Here is a 19,560-nt window from a genome sequence, read left to right on the forward strand (position 1 = left end):
AAAAAATGCCCCACAGCAAGAACAAGAAAGAGCAGCAAATACAGTTCAACAGCTTTTCGGACTGCTCCCGCAGCGGGGTTACTGTGGTGCTTTCATGGGTGTGAGAACAACAGCTACAGCTACGGGGCGGGGTGGGGGTGGGGGGGTTCACGGGGGCCCTGCCAGCGAGTTAGCGTTTCCCAGAGGGGATAATCACCGTTCCTCCAGCACAAAGTCTGCTGGAACCCCCTGCCGAGGTCCGGGCTGTGCCAAAGGACCCTGCCGAGGTCCGGGCTGTGCCAAAGGACCCGCCCTGGGCTGGCGGGGGGCGAAGACCCCACATCTGGTGCACAGGGGCATGAGCTCACCTCGCAGCTCCTCGCAGGGGCCAGGAGACCTTGCAGCCCCTGCCCGGGTGCTGGGGTCTTACTGAGCTTCCTAAACCTCCTCGTGCATGGCAAAGCCCCTTGGCTGTGCCCACCAGGAGGGAGGAGGAGGCCTGGTCTCTCCTAGATGGCATGGCCCCCTCCTCCCAGCAGGGACTACTCCTCTCCCTGGTCTCTGGTGCTGTAGCGGGGGCTGTTGGCCATGCCTGGCTTTGGCACGGTGGCTACCAACACCAAATGGTCACTGGTCTCACTCAGACCATCAGCCCTTTGCCACAGGTGACGTGGCCACACGCAGAAGGGGAAGGGATGGCCAGGAGCTGTGCGGAGAGCATGGCCACCCCGGTGGGGAGCAGGGTTTGTTGGCCAAACAGGGAGTGCAGGTGGAAAGCCCCAGCAGGTACCTGCTCCTGAGGGTCACCAAGAGCAGGTGCAGTGAAGACCACCCTCTTTCAGCTGGAGGATCTACCCCAGCATTGGGCAGCCCCAAGGCGGCTGAGGGACACGTGGTTATCCCCTGGGGAACGCCGGGCACCTCCAGGGCCGGTGTCCTGGCTGTGTCGTGGTGACCAGCAAAGTGATGTAGAAGAGCAAGAAGACTCCTAAACGCCCTCTGGACACTGTCCCTCTCATGCTTCTCCGTACAGGAGGGGCTCAGCCTCCCGCCACGGTTTTTCTTGGGCAATTTTGCAGATGGTGCTGCAAGTGGGCTGCGAGTCCTTCAGCCAGCTCTCTCCTGCCTGCGCTCCACCGGGGAATAGGGGGAATCGGGAGTGAACCCCAACAGCAGCCAACATTGGGAACCACGTTCTGGCAGGGTCAGAGCATCACGGACCTAAGAGCTGCTTCTGCCTTAACTAACCCTTCCATCTCCTGGTGCAGCAAACCTGCTCTGTCCTCTGTAGGAGACTTCGTCTCCCCCCGGGGTGCCCCTGGGGCTCTCTGAGACAATCCCTCCCCAGGCTCCCACTGGAGAGTCTGTGCAGGCTGCGAGCAGAACTGCTGATGGGAGCACACAGGACTCTTCCCATGAGGAGCTTTGCCTCTCCTTTGGTGCCAAAAATACCGAAATTTGAATGGGTCCCTCTGTATTTCTCCATACAAGAGGAAAAAAACCCCTTTTCTGTGTGGTCCACTTCTAGTGCACTAAAGCCTTGAAAGGAACTGCCCTCACAGCCCTTCTCCTGTGCTTGGGGGATGAAACAGCTCCATGGTGGGACCTTCCTGGAGCTACCTTTGGCCACGAGTGAACCCCACAGGCCTTAACCCTTCCCTCTTTGGGGTCACTTGGGCACTGATACAGTCTTGGTGGGACCCAGAGCTCTTCTCACCAAGGTCTAGACCCAGGGCTCTCCTCGCTGAAGTCTAGACCAAGGGCTCTGCTCACCAAGGTCTAGACCAAGGGCTCTGCTCACCAAGGTCTAGACAAGCCCTCCCTGCTCTTCCCAAGTCTGGACAAGCATGAGGCAGGGTCACCGTTTGCTCTTCTACTCACTGGGGGGGTGGGGGGTGAGGGGATGAGCTGTGATTAGTAGATGTTAGTGACCGGATGAGGTGAAGCCCGCTGTGCTTGCTGTGACACGGACACATGCGGAGACCTGCTACCCACAATGCCCCTGTCTCCTTGTAGGCAAAGCACGTCCACGTCAAAAAACAGACACCCCCCCATTCCCCCCCTGGCCACCCGTGGCAGGACGCGTTGGGCTGGTGTCACCTGGGAGGGCAGGCAGCGCGTCCCGGCCGTCAGGAGGTGCCCTCTCCATTGCTAGGCTTCCGCAGCCCCCCCAGACCCCTTCGCCTTCCCCAGCCCCCCCCAGCCCCCCCGACCAGCCCCTGCTTCCCTGCGGAGGCACCTCTGCCTGGGAAAGCCGCAGAGGGGACGGGGCTGGGGAGGGCCCCATCCTCAGCCCCACACCCTGCCAGGGAGGATGGGAAAGCGCCACGGCAACCGGGAGGGAAGAGCATCCTCCGGCGCTGCGCTGCGCTGCACTCACTGCGCTGCACTCACTGCACTGCACTGATTGCGCTCACTGCACTGCATTGTACTCACTGCACTGCATTGTACTCCCTCCACTGTGCTCACTATGCTGCACTCACTGCACTGACTGCACTGCATTGTACTCACTGCATTGTACTCACTGCACTGTGCCCACTGCACTGCACTCACTGTGCTGTATCCACTGCACTCACTGCACTGCACTGTGCTCACTGCACTCACTGCACTGCACTGCACTGCCTGCACTGCACGCCGCCCGCAGAACGCCTGGCGAGCCCCTCTGCCGCCCGGGAGCCCCCACTGCAGTGCTGGTGGCCCACTGCAGAACACCTCCAGGAGCAGAAGCCCCCTCCCACGGTCGGGGGTGGGTTTCAGTTACCGACAGAGATGCGTTCAGCACCTTCACGCCCGGCTGCCGCAGGGGAGCAGGAGGCAGCGCTGCCAGGGCCCCCTCACAGGGCTGCAGGTCCACCTTCCTCCTCGGTGGCACAGGAGGGAAGGTGGGGGGCTCAGGGTGGGGCGGGTTTGGGGGCTCACAGAGCAGCACGGCTGCTGTGACCACCAGCTGGGACTGGCCTCTCTGCAGGCTTTGTGGCCACCTGGTACCCTGGTGGCTCCAGGCAGGGCTGGGGGACACCCAGCTTGGTGTCACCCACGGATGCTGCTGTCGCCTGCCGAGGGGCTTCGGCCTCCTGGCACACCTTGCCCGGGACCCCCTGCTCAGTTGGGCGGCCACCTCCTCCCCAGAGCTCAGGGCAGCACCAGAAACCCCCCAGATGCCCCAAACCCCCTCTGGGGAAGGCGCTGGGCAGTGCAGATCTCAGCTGGCCTCACCCCTGCCCATCTCCTGCTCTCCCTCAGCTCCCTACGGACAATTCCCAGGACTGCAGCACGAAGGCTCAGCCCTGCTTTGTGCAGGGGCTCAGACACCACGGAGGGACAAAAAGCCTACAAGGAAACAGGGGGTTGTATCTGCAGCGGCTGAAAGCTTGCACCAGAAATGTTACACCATTTAACTGAAACAGAATTAATTGATGAGTTTATATAGAAAGAGGTAGCTTTACCCTAGGAGCTAAATGCCTAAAGGGCTTATTTTTCTTCTCTCTCTCTTTCAGATCTGTAGAAATACAAAGCAGTTGTGGGTTTCCAGAACAGCACCTGAAAAACTCAGTTTTGCATCTAAAATTCTGCTTCACACGATACATTTGGCACGTTCAGCTGATGCTTAAAGATAAACAAACAAGCAAACAGACAGACAGACAGACAGACAAAGAAACCCCCCCTTTGCAAAGCACCCTCCACCCCAGGATCTTGGCTGCAGGAGCCGGAGCCCCAGTGGGAACCCTGTTGGTGCTTCAGATGCTCCTGGCTGGAGCCCAGGGGAGCCCCGACCAGCCCCGGGGGTGGGAGCCCCCTCAGGGGTGGTGGTGGGAGGAGATGGGTGTGTGACCATGCGCCACGAGGAATGACACAAGCCGGATGAGGCTGGATGGCCAAGGCCACTCACAGGACGAGGGGACACTGCACAGGGAGATGCCATCTCCAGACGGGGGTTCACAGAGCACACTGAAGGCGTGAGTCACCCTGAAGCGCGTGAGTTGGGCTGCAGCTCCCGGGCTGGCATCTGCATGGCTAGCTCTGACTCACTGATGGCTAATCAGGAACGCACACCTCTTGGTCAGCGTCAGCTCTATTGTGGTGGTGGATGTCACACAATGAGCCCACCTCAGCACCCAGCTCCGAGCCACGGGGTCCTGGCATCATCGCTCCTGCCCCGGGGAAGGGCTGATGGGCATCTGCTGCGGCACCAGCTCGGGCCAGGGGAGGCTGGGATGGTCAAGTCAGGGAGACCCCAGGACGTCTGGTGGCTCTCCTACTGCTCAACAAAGGCTACTGTGGGCTGGGACACCGGATCTTCAAGGATCCTGTCCAGGTTAAACATGAAGGTAGGTCCTGCCGGCCCCATGTCGGCCTCCAGAGCCACGCTACGGCATCGTCAGTGTCAGGGCAGCTCCCCGTGGAGCTCCTGTGTCCCCAGCTCATCGCTCATCCCCGTGAGACGGGGCGGATGGAAGGTGTCACTCTGCTGTCACTGTCACTGTTGGCCAACTACAGCATCTCAGTGAGCACAGAAGGCTGTGTGGCAGCGAGCGGGCAGAGCTGCCCTCGCCATGCTCAGCCCCAGGAGGGGGGAATAAACATCATCTCTATCGATCGCCTGAACTCTGACCTGATGTTCTCCCTCTCAGCATTTCTTGGCCTCTTTCTCTCTCCTCAAACGTCCTCCTGCGGAAGACCCATCTTGGAAGGAGACACGGCCAGAGCTAGAGTTATGGGGAGAGAGGTTTGTGTCTTCTGCTCCCGGGGTCCCCAGCCGGGACCCTCACAGACCTCTGCAAGAGAAAGGCACCAGGGCCCGCGCTGCAGCCACCACCTGCAGAGAGGACTTCCCTGCCCTTAGACAGAACTACTGTAAATCCAGAAGGTAATGTGCTTAGAGAGAACCTCCAGCGATGGAACCAGCTTCAGCCGCCCCTGGAGGGACACTGGCACCTGGAGGGTGGCTCCTGCAGGGTCACCTCATCCTCCCCGTGTCCCATGGGACACCAGGACACCTCTGGGTCTAGGGAAGAGCTTCAGTTTGGGGCACAACCCTTTCTGGAGCAGAGCTAAATGTAAAATGAGGGAGAAAGCTGCGGCACCATGGGGGCACAGCCCTTCACTGCTCCAGACACCCCCGTGGGGGGGGGTCAAATGGGCTCTGGCTGTCACCCAGCCTGGCCAAAGGGACACAGCCCCGAAGGGGATGCTCCAGGGCTGGCATCCCACCAGCACGGTCCCACCTCGCTCCTGCGTGCAGGGGTGGCTGCGGTGGCAGGTTTGGGTAATGCTGTCACCCTCAGGAGAGACTGGAAAACATGTTCTGGAATTGCCCGTCTCAGCTTATCTAACTGCTCTTGGCATTATTTTCTGAATTTACAGCAATTTCCCAAAAGAGAGGAGCTTTCACAATGAAGGAGAGTGGCTGACATCATTAGATATTCTATTTACAGCTGACTTCCTGGGAAATATTTCAAGTCTTTGACATCAACTGGGAGCTTAAGAATTTCAGAGATGAAAGGCCATGGCTTTCAGAAAAAGGAACGAGAACGTTTAACTCTGCGGGGCCGTGGGAAGTGCCAGACACTCGGTGGCAGGGGGGGAAGGGGAGGGGGGACCAGGAGGACGGGGTCTCCATGGAAGGTGATGTGCAGGAGCTCAGGCAGGGTCTGCTGCTCCTGAGGGGCGAGGGGAGCACATCGCCTCTGCAAGGAGAGGAATGTGGGGAAGCAGTGGTGGAGGACAGGAGGGGGTTAAAGAGAGGCAGAGGATGGAGAAGGGGAGTCCCCTAGACCCCAGGGAGGTGGCCTGCATGGGGAAGAGCAGGTCGGTGGTGATGGGGATGGCCAGAGGAGACCAGGGAAGGAGGGAGGAGTGGGGTCAGGGGGCTGCTTCTCACTGCTGGCTCTGGAGACCAGAGGGGGCAGGAGACCCACCAGCCCCTCCATCAGCCCCTTCATCAGCCCCTCCATCAGCCCCAGGTGAGGGAGGCTGGTGGGGCCGGGACAGGAATCAGCACAGGCCAAAGCCTGGTGGGGGTAAACCCTTGGAGATGCCATGCCTGGTCGCCATGAAAGCTGAGAACATCCATGTTCTCTAGCGTCACTGGAGACAGGCAGAGTCAGCAGTGCTTAGAAGGAGGCATGGTGTGCCTCATTTCAGAAGGGTCCCCAAATGCAATTAAACTACAAGGGTTCAGCAGGGGACCCCGAGGCTCCCGACCAAGCCGTGCAGGGGGAAGGGACCGGGTGGGAGACACCAGTCCCCAGGGAACGGCCACCACGTGCATCGGGGGCCAAATGCAGGGATTGAGGAGGGTGCAGCAGGGTGGGATGCAGAGATTTGTGCCACACCATGGTCCTGCCTGTGAGTTTGGTACCCCCCGAGAGGTGGGTGCAGCCGGGCTGGCACTGCCAACACCGGGAGGGAGACCTGAGCCTGGTGGAGGATGGAGCTACATGAACCCTGGGGGTACGTCAAGACCGGACGTTTTGTCCCCCTGTGCCACAGCCTGAAATGTCACCAGCAGTGCTAGCACCACCTGGACCTGTGACCCATGGCTGGGGTGATCTGCTTGGAAAAACCTTTCCAAAAGAAGGTCTCCCCTTAGCTCTGATCTCTAGAGCTAAGCCCCAGCAACTGCCCGCCAGTGACACCGGTGGGACCTGCTCACTGCAGCTGCACCCTGCAAGGGCGGAGGTTTTGGGTCATTTCCTGCTGTAACTTTAAGTTTCAAAGCCTTGGAAGGCTTTGCTCTCAAATCTCGGGCTCTAATGTAGAGTTTTTTGGGTTAGTTTGGTTTTACAGTGGGGGGGGGTGGTGGGGCAAAGGGTCCAACTGCCTGGGGAGTGTGACAGTCACAGCTCCAGCGTGGCAGAGAGAACCGGTGTCTCCTGAGTTCCATGAGGGAACCCGAGTAGGATTTTAAGTGAAAGATGGTCCTGCATGTCCTGGGGTCCCTCTGCTGTCACCTTACAGATCTCCTGGGCTGAGTGGAGGAGTAGAACAAGAGGTGAGAGGATCTACCACGCTTTGATGCTGTGTAGATACCTCAGAGCCAGCAGCCAACCCACCGGCCCCACGACCCGGAGATGTGAGGGATCCAGCGCTCAGCAGAACTTGGCCACCATGAGTGTCCAGGGGAGGGACACCTGGGTGCACCCCCTGCCCGGAGCCACCCCTAACACCCTTCTATGTCCTGCCAAAGCACTGTCCTGTGGGGCACCAGGGCCAGCTCATCCCAGAAATGAACAACAGCTGGGGTGGTGCTGCCCTGTCCCTTCCAAGGGCTGTCACAGCCCACCCTGGTGGCCCGTGTCCTTTCTAAGGGCTGTCACAGCCCACCCTGGTGACCCGTGTCCTTTCTAAGGGCCGTCACAAACCACCCTGGTGGCCCATGTCCTTTCTAAGGGCCGTCACAAACCACCCTGGTGACCCAGGTCATTTCTAAGGGCTGTCACAGCCCACCCTGGTGACCCGTGGGGACCGGCCAGGGCTCTGATACAGAGTCTGACAGCATTTGGAGATCCTTTGAAATGACAAGCACTAGAGAAACACACACCGTTATTCCTTGTTCAGGAGCAAACATTTAGGAGTGGAACCCAGGACTAAATACAGCAGCTCAACACCAGCACCGAGACAGAGGAGGAACACGGAACGACAGGAAGGCAGTTTTGAGGGAAGAAGCAACAGTGGGAGCCGGCTGCGTGTGCGGTTGCGCAGAGAGGAGCCATGAACAGATCACACCAGCTTCTGGAAAGCGCGTCTCAGCATCGTCTCTCCCCGTGCAGCTGAGAAGTCCTGACATCTCTGAAACGCCCCTCGAAACACACCCGGCACAGCTCCGCTCCTTACGCACCTCCCCGTCCCCCCCCCGGGGCCTAAGCCCTGCGCCCCCCCCCCGGCCCCGGCCGGCGACCAGCGTCTTACCGTGCCGCGACCACCGGTGACTTCTTCCCGGGATCTAAGGTGGACCCGGCCGGTTCCTCCCCCAGTGATCGTGTATCCTTATTCAGTTGCTGTAGTCGGGAACTTAGCTCACTGATCACAGTTGGCTTGTCATCATCAGCCCCATGGATCGGCCTGCTCTCCATGGGGTCCCCCCATAGCTTGGACCTTCTCTGAAAGAGGTAGCGTGGCCGGCCAATGCTGGCTGATGCCAGAGTGGCCGCATGTTGCTGGGAGATGAGCTCGCTGTCCGAAGACTGCTTCAAAAGTGGGTCCCTGAAAGTAACTGGCCCCTTGCTGAGCTGGGACTTGAGTTTTGGCTTTGGAGGCACTGGTGGCTTCTCGAGTATAAAAGTTTGTCCATCCGCAAAGGAAGTGTATGTGTCAGTAGGCTCCCCGCTTTCTGAGGACAACGTAGACATGCTGGAGACCGTCGAGATGGTGCTTGTGGTCTCCAGGTGATGGTCACTTGAACTTCTGGTGTCCACCTCTTCCACTCCCGAGTCTGCAGCAGACTCTGGGGCTACGGGGGCATCAGAGGGCTTCCCTGAGGGTGTTCCGCCAGTGGTAGAAGGTGCTACTGCTGCCGCTGGTATGGATGGCGTGCTAGGCGTAGCCAGGTGGCTGACTGGTGTGCCAGGGGTGGTGACCAGTACCCCGTTTGCAAACTCATCTGGTGGAGGCACCAGCCCGATCTTGGCCAGCTCCTCCCTGGTCTCTTCGTCACTTGAAGACAACTGAGCCGGCGGGAGGGTAACCGTGTAGGGCTCCACCTCCTCCTCCGAACTCCCTTGTCCCAACGTCTTGTCAGAGGCTGGACTGATGGGGGGCTTTCCCACAGGACTGGGCTGGGTCTCTGCTTTGGGGGACTCTGCTGGCTCCGTGCATGCTTCAGGGACAGCTGGTTTCTCCTCTTTTATCTCAAGTCCTATCTCGTCTTGGCCATTACTTGTGGCGTGAACCATGATGAGGCCAGCAGTCTTCTGCTGCGATGTGTCCACTATGCTGATAATCATGGACTTCTTGTCTTCCTGCTTCTTCTCCTCCTTCCCCGGTGTTTCTGCTCGTGCCTCGGTCTCTTTCCTCAGGGTGGAGGGAGTCCCCCACTGGCTCTTCGTAGGGGCCAAAGTCCCAGCGTCTGTTCCCATCGCCCCTTTGCCTCCGGGTGAGTAGGCAGGGGACACCAAGCTCTCCAGCTCCCCCCTCTCTGGTTCTTTGGTTTGGATGTCCACAAACAGGGGTGCTGCTCTCTCTGAGTCCGGGCTGTGGATCGGGGTGGGCGACCGGGATGGGACTTGAGTTGAGAGGGCCCGTTCCCTTGCGGCCAGCGCAAGCGCCAGTGGCGAGTTGGGATCCAAGGGCTTTCCTGTTAGGGGGTGGATGAACGTTGAGGATGAGCTGCTAATTAATGGCTTTAAAGCTGAGACAGGGGAAGGCAGTAGTACATCTCGGCTTCCTAACAACCGCTCATCGATAGACCTGGACTGCTGCAAGGATGGCATGTCGCTGCTGGGGGGGCTGCCTTCGATGGCCCCAACCGAGAGGAAGACAGTGGATTTCCGCCTCTCATCCAGACGACGGTCTCTGTCCTTCATGACTCCGGCGATGGCAGTGGCAAAGGGGATGCTCGTGGCTTCAACCTGAGCGATGCCGGCGTGGTGCTGATACTCCACCCCGCTCAGGCGATGGCTCCTGCGGGTGGGAGAGGGCTCCCTTGTAAAGCCTCCGGTGATGGACAGCGTGGCTCTCTCCTGGGCATCCTCCACTTGTAACTGCTTAACGAGAGGACTCTTCTTCCTCTGTGGCTTGGTGGGAGCAAACAGGCTGACGTTGAACTGACCCATGTTGGCGTAAGGGTTGTCAATCACTCTCCCCTTCCTCTTCAGCTTCTCCGGAGGGGTTGCGGACGGGCCAGGCCGGGGGATCTCTGTTGGCTCCACGGGAAGATGAGAGGAATCCTGTAGGATTATCATGGACCGGGCCCTCTTCTGCCTTTCAGGGTAAGGAATGGAAGTCCTCGCCTGATCGTACATCTCAGCCGCGCTAATGACCTGCGGGAGTCCATGGAGTTTAGCCTCTAGGCTTGGCTTAAAGCTTGATCTTATGGTATCGTAAGCTCTTCCTGGGGGTGGAGGTGGCGAGAAGGATGGAGGGGGGCCTGTGTCGAAGTAATATGGAGAAGGAGGCGGAGGTGGGGCTGTTTGAGGTGGTGGTGGAATCCCATGTCCTTCCCTAACAGTGTCTTGCATCGATGTACTCCGGGGAAACTTCCCATCTAGCAAAGAAGCAGCAAGTTTCTCATCTTCACCTGGAAAACAAGGAGGACAGTGAAGTCAGAGAGGAAGTCTCTAGAGAATCACAGAATCCCAGAGTGGCAGGGGTTGGAAGGGACCTCTGTAGAGCACCCAGTCCATCATCTAGTCCAATCCCCTGCCACAGCAGGGTCACCCCCAGAGCAGGTCCCCCCCCCAGAGCAGGTCCCACAGGAACATCTCCAGGGTTCTTGGAATGTCTCCAGAGAAGGAGACTCCACCACCTCTCTGGGCAGCCTCTGCCAGGCCTCTGCCACCCTCACACCAAACAACGGCCTCCTCATGGTGTTCCCATGGAGCTTCCCCTGCTCCAGTTGGTGCCCGTTCCCTCTTGGCCTGGCCCTGGGCACCACTGGGAAAAGCCTGGCCCCATCCTCCTGACACCCCCCCTGGAAGGATTGCCAGGCCTTGAGCAGATCCCCCCTCCCTCTGCTCTTCTCCACACTAAACACACCCAAGTCCCTCAGCCTTTCCTCAGCACACAGATGCTCTAGGCCCCTCATCATCCTTGTAGCCTCCACTGGACTCTCTCCACCACTTCCCTGTCCTTCTGGAACTGGGGAGCCCAGCACTGGTCCCAGTGCTCCAGCTGGGGCCTCCCCAGAGCAGAGCAGAGGGGCAGGATGACCTCCCTCCACCTGCTGGCCACGCTCTTCTTGCTGCCCCCCAGGATGCCCTTGGCCTTCTTGGCCACCAGGGCAAGAATCCAGACCGTGACAGTCACTGCAGATTGGATATATGACATCCCTTTCTTCCCCCACCCCGCCTTCTCTCTGAGGTGATGACTTTGCACTTCACCTTCCCCTTGCCTGCTGCCAGCCTTGGCAGCTTGGCCCGTTGCTCATGTCCCCCTGGCACAGAAGGAGGGGTGGGGGGGGCACAGTCTCTCGCAAGGTCTCACACTGTTTGAAACCCCTCAGACAGTTGTGCCCAACACTCTCCGACCCGGCAGGACGCTCCCCAGCCCCTCGCAGCCTCCACAGCCCCCAGCGCTGGCTCCATCCCCCTCCCGATACCCCAGGTGTGATTCGGGGGGAGCACACTGCGCTGTGTCGCTCACGGCGGTGGCTGCTGTCTCCATGTGCGGGCCCTCGCACTCTGCCGCTCGCTCTTCGCGTGTCACACCCCCCCTTCCCCCCCCGTCCCCCAGGGGCTACATATGCTCCGATGTGCCAGACTGAAGGCAGAGCAGGGTCTAGCAGAAGCTCCAGTTTATGTAGTTTGGGAACTGGAAGAACCCACAGAAGCCAGGTTCTGCCGTTCTTACTGCTCCCTCACCCCCGAGTGCAGAGAGAGAGCTCCTTCGGGCCTGTAACGCCCAGTGAAGTATGTGAGAACCTTGCAATACAAAGGCAAGATTAGGAGGAGGCAAAATTCCCTTCCCTATTAGAATCAGAGAATGGTTTGGGTTGAAGGGACCTTAAAGCCCATCCAGTGCCACCCCCTGCCCTGGGCAGGGACACCTCCCACCAGCCCAGGTTGCTCCAAGCCCCCTCCAACCTGCCCTTGAACCCCTCCAGGGATGGGGCAGCCACAGCTTCTCTGCCCAACCTGGGCCAGGCTCTCACCACCCTCCCACCAAACAAGTTCTTCCCCACAGCTCAGCTCCATCTCCCCTCTTGCAGGGTCCAACCCTTCCCCCTCCTCCTAGGGCTCCCCTCCCTCATCCAGAGTCCCTCCCCAGCTTTCCTGGAGCCCCCCCCTTGAGGGACTGGAAGGGGCTCCAAGGTCTCCCCGGAGCCTTCTCTTCTCCAGGCTGAACACCCCCAACTCTCTCAGCCCCCCCTCCCAGCAGAGGGGCTCCAGCCCTCCCAGCATCTCCGTGGCCTCCTCTGGCCCTGCTCCAGCAGCTCCATTTCCTTCCCTTTGGAGGGAAAATCCATTAATACAGCAAGTTCTGTGTGAGCACTTGCCCGGGCACCAGTTGACCAGCCTGGCTGCCCCAGCCCCTGCCCCTCTCCACCCAGCCCTGCTGTGCCCTCATCCCTCCCTTGCCAAACCTCCTGCTTTTCGGCCCCAGTTCAGCTGTTTGCAAGGCTCCAAGTGGCTGTGGGGAGCGGGCTGGGGATGGCAGACAGCCCGGCCCTGGCACGGCCCTGTGGTGACCACCTGCCTTTCTGGCTCCATGGCCTTTCCCTGTAATGCCCAGCAGCACCCGCAGCCTTGGCAGCGCTGCCCGGCGTGACATCAGCCCCCTCACCAAACGCCTGCAGATGCAGGGCCCGCCGGGGGAAAAACAAAGGGGATATTTTGGCCATTGAGCACCAAACTCTGCATCTCCCCACACCCCTCAGCCCCCGGCCGTGCCCTCAGCTGAGCTGTTTCTGCTGGAGGCAGCTCGGGGGGGTCGGTACCGAGGGGGCACAATGAACTGGGAGCACAGGACACGTTCAAAGAGCAACTGGACAAAGCCGGAGAGGATGCAGTTTTTGTGGGGTATGATGACAGAATCACAGAATCACCATGGTTGGAAGGGACCTCTGAGATCGTCCGAGTCCAACCTCAGAAAAGAAAAATACAACCCAAAAAAACCCCAACAACAACAATAACAAAACCAACAACAAAACAAAAACCACAGCACCCCAGCACATCACACCCACCCACAAACCAATGATCTCAGGGACCAGAGCCTGCCCTGAAGTGCCACAGCTACACGTTTCTTAAATACCCCCAGGGATGGTGACTCCACCACCTCCCTGGGCAGGCTGTTCCAGGGCCTGACCACCCTCTCAGGAAAGTCATTCTTCCTGATAGCTCATCTAAACCTCCCCTGCCCCAATTTCAGACCATTCCCTCTGCTCCTGTCATTATTCCTTTGGGTGAAGAGGCCAACCCCCACCTCTCTGCACCCTCCTTTCAGGTAGTTGTAGAGGGCAATGAGGTCTCCCCTCAGCCTCCTCTTCTCCAAACTAAACATGCCCAGTTCCCTCAGCCTCTCCTCGTAGGACTTGTTCTCCAGACCCCTCCCCAGCTTGGTGGCTCTCCTCTGGACACCGCCATGTCCTTCCTGTAGTGAGGGGCCCAGAACTGACCACAGCCCTCGAGGTGAGGCCTCACCAGTGCCCAGTCCAGGGGCACGATGATGTGCACAGAAACCTCTGATGGGAAGAGAGCTGCTGCCTGGGGGGTACTCAGGAGAAATACCACATCCTTGCCCTGTTCTCCCTCTCCCTGGGGCCTCTGCCTCACAGCAAGGCTGAGGACTGAGGCCGGGCTCCCGCACTAGATGGAGCCAGCTCTGGTTCAGCAGTGATGCCGGCATGTTCTTAACAGCACCAGGAGACAAAAAAAACCCGGTCACATCTTTATGCTTGTTTCTACTTCTCACCTGGGAAGGGCCAGGAGTTGAAACACGGAGATTTACACAGCGCTGAGCTGTGTCACTGTGCCCAGAGCAGCCCAGAACTGGGTCGAGCCCCAGCAGGGATTGTCTCAGGGATGTGCCAACCATCCCATGGACAGGTACTCTGTCGCCTACAGAGCTGGTTCAGGGAATACAGAATCAGAGAATCACAGAATTACATGGGGCTGGAAGGGACCTCTGGAGATCATATAGTCCAACCCCCCGTCAAAGCAGGTTCACCATTCGAGGGAGGTCATCCTGCCCCTCTACTCTGCCCCGGTGAGGCCCCATCTGGAGCGCTGTGTCCAGTTCTGGGCTCCCCAGTTCAAGAAGGACAGGGAACTGCTGGAGAGGGTACAGCAGAGGACCACAAAGATGATGAGGGGCCTGGAGCATCTCTCTTACAAGGAGAGGCCGAGGGACTTCAGTCTTTGTAGTCTTAGTAGAGAAGTCTGAGGGGGGATCTAATAAATGCATACAGTTACTTGAAGGGAGGGTGTCAGGAGGACGGGGCTGGTCTTTTTTCAGTGGTGCCCAGGGACAGGACAAGAGGAAATGGGCACAAACTTGAGTATAAGAAGTTCCACCTAAACATGAGGAGGAACTTCTTTACTGTGAGAGTGGTGGAGCACTGGGACAGGCTGCCCAGGGAGGTGGTGGAGTCTCCTTCTCTGGAGACATTCAAAACCCACCTGGACAAGTTCCCATGCAACCTGCTATAGGTAGACCTGCTTTGGCAGGGGGGTTGGACTTGATGATCCCCAGAGGTCCCTGCCAACCCCATATGATTCTAGAGCAGGTTGCACAGGAACATGTCCAGATGGGTTTTGAATGAACACAACTGGGAAGCTGGTCCATCTCCATTGAATTTCCTGACCTGCAACCAGCAGACTGGCCAAGTGGCCTCCAGGCCAGAGAGGACAGTGGCTACCAACAGCCCTGGGCTGGTCCAAGGCCTTGGCTGCCGCCCATGAGCAGCTGTAGGTCTGGTAGCCCCTATTCTACCTTTGGGGGCTTCCACAAGCCCCGGTAGCTCAGTCCCTGCTGTGAAGATCTTTGAATGTGTTAAAAGGAAGGTATTTCAAGTGAAGGAAGGGTTGAAGGGGACAGTTAGATAATGTAAAGGTATTCCAGGCGTGGGTATTAGCTTTTGTTTTATTTTACGTAGCTGCTTCTACTGCTATTGGCTTTATTCTCTCTGTTCCCCACTTGCTATTTCTCTGTGCTGGAAGCAGCTCTCCTCCAGCTTTTTTCTTACATGAGGAAGGGAGCCCTGTGGAGGATGCTGCCTGGAGCACTACCCAGTTCAATGCCCAGCCAGAGATCTCAACAGCACCAAGATGGGGCAAAGGAAGGAGACAGCAGGAACTCCACAAATTTCAACAAGGAGACATGCAAAGTCCCCCCCCCGAGAAGAAAAAACCCCTTGTGACGGGACTGGCTGGTGGGAAAGCAACTCTGGGGAAAAGAACTTGGAGCCTCTCTGCCCCAGTTTTGGGGCATCCAGTTTTGGGGGGCTCCAATGCAAGAATAACCAACCCACTGAAGGGATTTCAGTGGAGAGCCACCAGGATGGTCCAGGCTGGAGCTCTTGCTCTGTCCGGGGCGGCTGAGGGAGCTGGGATCATTCAGCCTGAGGAAGGAATGGATCTGGGGGGCCTGACAGCAGCCTTCTGCACCTACAGGGAAGTTATTGAGAAGATAAAGCCAGACTTTTCACACTGGTACCTGGTGGGAAGACAAGAGCCCATGGTGGGGGGACAAGAGGCCACGGTGGGGGCACAAGAGGCAATGGGCAAAACTGAAATGAGAGGTTCTGACTGGACAAAAGGAGAAATTTTATGATGAAGACAGTCAAGTGGCGGAACAGGCTGCCCAGAAAGGGTGTCCAGTCTCCATCCTCGGTGGATTTCAAGACCAGACTGGATAAAACCCCGAGCAACACGATCGGATCTCATTGCTGACCCTGCTTTGAGCTGGAGGTCGGACTAGAGTCCTCCTCCTTCCAACCTGAATTATCCTTTGACCCTACAGCAGAATAAGTGGGGCTTCATTCCAGTTCTGGTCCCCAAGCTGATCGTCCCTGCAACCCTGCTCCTTGGAATAGCAAGAACAATGTCTGTTCCCTGTGAAAACAAATGGTTCCTCTTGCTCCTCAGTGAGAAAATCAACACTCGGGAGCGAGCACTGACGGGAGAGGTGGGAGGAAAGCAAATTCTTGGCAGGCGCCTTCTTCACTACCTGCAGCTCCCCATTCTGACACAGCTCCTCTGCTCGCTGTGTCTGCACGCCTGCCATCCGAGCCCTGCACAAACAGCTTCATCCATGCCCTCCTCTGCCTCTCCATCCATATCCTCCTCTGCCACCTCTCCATCTCCCCCTGTCTCTCCTCCATCCATCTCTTCCTCTGTCTCTTCTCCATCCATGTCCTCCTCTGCTTCTCCTCCATCTCCCCCCTACCTCCCCTCTACATCCTCCTCTGCCTCTCCTCTAGCCACCTCCTCCATCCATCTCCTCCTCTGCCTCTCCTCCATCCATGTCCTCCTCTGCCTCCCCTCCATCTCCCCCTCTGCCTCCCCTCCATCCACCTCCTCCTCCTCTCCACACAGCTCCCTCACTCCCTATGTCCTGCTGACCACGCTGCCTCCGGATCACTGCCCAAGGAAGCTCACAGAGCAAAGGATGCTTCCCCCCTCCCCAGAACAGCTTCCAGCAATTTGCTGCTCAGGAGCCAGCTGAGTCACAGCCTTTGTGTTTAACCCTTGGAGGACTTTCTTCTTCCCGACCCTGTCAGGGCTCTCTGGACTGATGCAAACTCCTCGCGCTCCCAACACCCCGCAGCACCGAGCTCTGTGGCTCAGGGCCCTGCACACACAATAACCTCACCTGCTTCCCTCTGGAGCTCCAGCTATCGTTTTAATTTGATGCCCCTCTGGCAGGGAAAGCCCTTTTACAAGGCTTTCTGTGAACTGTGTTGCTCTCTTACTATGTTCTCTCACGCAGATCTCTCACCACCCGTCCCTGCTGCGATGGCGAATTCTGTAAAATACAGCCTTTGCGACAGAAAAGAAGCTCCTCGCTGATGTTTGAGTGTGAGCTATGGGCAGAATGGAACCTCTCCCTTAACATGGAGAAGCAGCTGTTTACAGCTGAGCACGAGACTAATCATCGCTGAGTTTCACTCACTGCCTGCGCAGGACCCAGCTCTGCCCGGGGGGGCTCTGACGCTGCACGGAGGCAGCAACCCCCGGGGAGCAGCTCCCAACCCTGCACCTTGACCAAGCTCTGAGTCTGTGAATTGCACTCGAGCCCTGCAGAGGGGCTGGAGCTGCTCAGACCCCAGCAGAGGGGGGGGTCTTACAGAAAGCCCCCCAGGAAAGCGGTGCCAAGTACATGGGTCCTCCTAAAAGGTGAGGGACCAGCCACAAGAGCGGTGAAACCATCCCAGCAGTTCTGAACTTGAAATGGAGAGAGAAGCTGTTTGAGTTTAACTAAAATACCAGTAGCTGAAAGCACGGCTCTCTCTTGTCCTGCTCCACTCCTGCTGACCTGTAAATGTCCGGGCTGGAGCCCCTCTGCTGGGAGGGGGGGCTGAGAGAGTTGGGGGGTTCAGCCTGGAGAAGAGAAGGCTCCGGGGAGACCTTGGAGACCCTTCCAGTCCCTCAAGGGGGGCTCCAGGAAAGCTGGGGAGGGACTCTGGATGAGGGAGGGGAGCCCTAGGAGGAGGGGGAAGGGTTGGACCCTGAAAGAGGGGAGATGGAGCTGAGCTGTGGGGAAGAACTTGTTTGGTGGGAGGGTGGTGAGAGCCTGGCCCAGGTTGGGCAGAGAAGCTGTGGCTGCCCCATCCCTGGAGGGGTTCAAGGGCAGGTTGGAGGGGGCTTGGAGCAACCTGGGCTGGTGGGAGGTGTCCCTGCCCAGGGCAGGGGGTGGCACTGGGGGGGCTTTAAAGGTCCTTCCAACCCAAACCCTTCTGTGATTCTATGATTCACCCCAGTGGGGCACATGAGCTTCTTACAAAGAGCACCAAGACCTCACCGAGATCCAACCACAGCCATGGGCACATGCAGGAACAAAGAGCCCGAGTCCAAACGGAGCCTCCAGCAGGGACCAGTGAGGAGCCCCATCCCCAGGCGCCCCCAGTCACTGCTCTGAAATGAGAATCGTGCCCGAAGCGCAGCCTGGCACCGCCACGAGCCCCATGGCAACCCCCCTCTGCCGCTCACAGCACGCTCCCTGCATTATTAATCTCTGAGGAAAACACAAAAACTCTCCATAATGCTGTTGGGCCCGTTGCCATAACAGCCCAAATCCCTGTGAGAATCCACGGCTGCGCATTCATTTGGGATGGCTAATGAGGACTCTCTCTCCAGAGCACACCCCACCGTGCCCAACCTCGCCTTCCCCGCGCAGGGACGGCAGAGCAGCTCCCACCCCAGAGCTGGAGCAGAAAGGGGTCCTGTCCAGAAGGGAGAGGGGTGAAAGTCACCCTCCCCGGGTGTGTGGGGCTCTGGGAACAACAGCACTGCCAGGAGGAGGAGGAGGAGGGAAGCCCACTGCCCTAACGAGAGCAGGGCAGTAACAGCCCCGTGCTGGCTGCTGCGGCACAAGGCTGCAATCACTGCCAGGGCCAGCCCCAGAACGTGTTTGGGAGAGGGGGAGGCGCTGGGAGCTCAGCGGGGTCTGCAGGGGGGAGGATGGTCCTGCACAGGGATGGGGGGGAACGGCCAGTACTGGTGGCAGAGCTGTCCCACCCGGCCAGAGCCGGGCAGGAAGGATGCAGGAAGGATGCGGAAGGATGCAGGAAAGATGCAGCAGGGCTGCAGAAGGATGCAGAAGGCTACAGGAAGGCTGTAGTAAGGATGCAGTCAGGATGCAGAAGGCTGCAGAAATGCTGCAGAAGGATGCAGGAAAGCTGTAGTAAGAATGCAGAAGGCTGCAGAAGGCTGCAGAAGGCTGCAGAAGGATACAGGAATTTCACTGAATTTCACTGAATTTCTAGAGTTGGAAGGGACCATAGAGATCATCTAGTCCAACTCCCCTGCTGAAGCAGGATTGCCTAGAGCTAGAAGCTGCAGGAAGGCTGCAGAAGGATGCAGAGGGATGCAGAGGGATACAGGAAGGCTGCAGAAGGATGCAGGAAGGCTGCAGTCAGGATGCAGAAGGCTGCAGAAGGATGCAGGAAGGATGCAGGAAGGATGCAGGAAGGCTGCAGTCAGGATGCAGAAGGCTGCAGAAGGATACAGGAAGGCTGCAGAAGGATGCAGGAAGGCTGCAGAGGGATACAGGAAGGCTGCAGAAGGATGCAGGAAGGATGCAGGAAGGCTGCAGTCAGGATGCAGAAAGCTGCAGCAAAGATGCAGAAGGCTGCAGGAAGGCTGCGTGCTCACCCTGAGCTGGCAGGGTAGCAGCCTGGCATCCCCAACGTCCTTCCCAACAGCAGGACAAGGCTTCCTCCTTGCGGTGCATCTGCCGCCGCCAGCCAGCGCCCGCAGCCCAGGGCTGACATGGGGACACACCACTGCTGGCCCTGCAAACCCCCCGTCTCCATGGTCCCGTCTCCATGGTCCCGGGGAGAGCCCCAGCGGGTGCCATGGTGCCTCTGCAGACTTGCAAGTGTTTTTAACTCGTGCTGCTGGAGCAGATGGCACGGCAGCTATCCTGGAAGCCTGACAGAGATCTGCTTTTCTATCAGCCTCCCCACTGCAAAGCATTTCTTTTCTTCAGATTTTTTTTTTGTTGTTGTTGAAATATTTCTTCTGTTCTGCTTCCTTTGCAGCCAGTTGAGGGTTAACTCCCCTGGTCTCCAGAAATTTATAGATGTGAACATGAAATGCTTTGATCTTTTGTCACAAGTCCCTGGGAATCTAACCCAGCTGTGTAAAATGCAAATAATTCAGAGCATTTCTTCACCAAAAAACCAAACCAACCAACCAGCCCCTGCTTATTTTTCATCTCGTTCCTTGCTTTTAGTAGTGATTTTTATCATGAAGTCAACTG

The 19,560-nt window shown here is 58.2% G+C and overlaps 1 protein-coding gene across 1 annotated transcript in view; it reads right to left on the reverse strand.

Moving 5' to 3' along the window:
- Nucleotides 1-19,560, reverse strand: part of SHANK3 (SH3 and multiple ankyrin repeat domains 3) — a 323,589-nt gene that overhangs the window by 15,742 nt on the left and 288,287 nt on the right. Inside the window, exon 22 of the mRNA XM_014961953.1 lies at nt 7,891-10,216. Coding sequence (XP_014817439.1) covers nt 7,891-10,216 — 2,326 coding nt within the window. The remainder of the gene's footprint in view (nt 1-7,890; nt 10,217-19,560) is intronic.

The sequence above is a fragment of the Calidris pugnax genome, unplaced genomic scaffold, assembly GCF_001431845.1.
Source record: "Calidris pugnax isolate Ruff unplaced genomic scaffold, ASM143184v1 scaffold459, whole genome shotgun sequence".
Taxonomy (NCBI): Eukaryota; Metazoa; Chordata; class Aves; order Charadriiformes; family Scolopacidae; genus Calidris; species Calidris pugnax.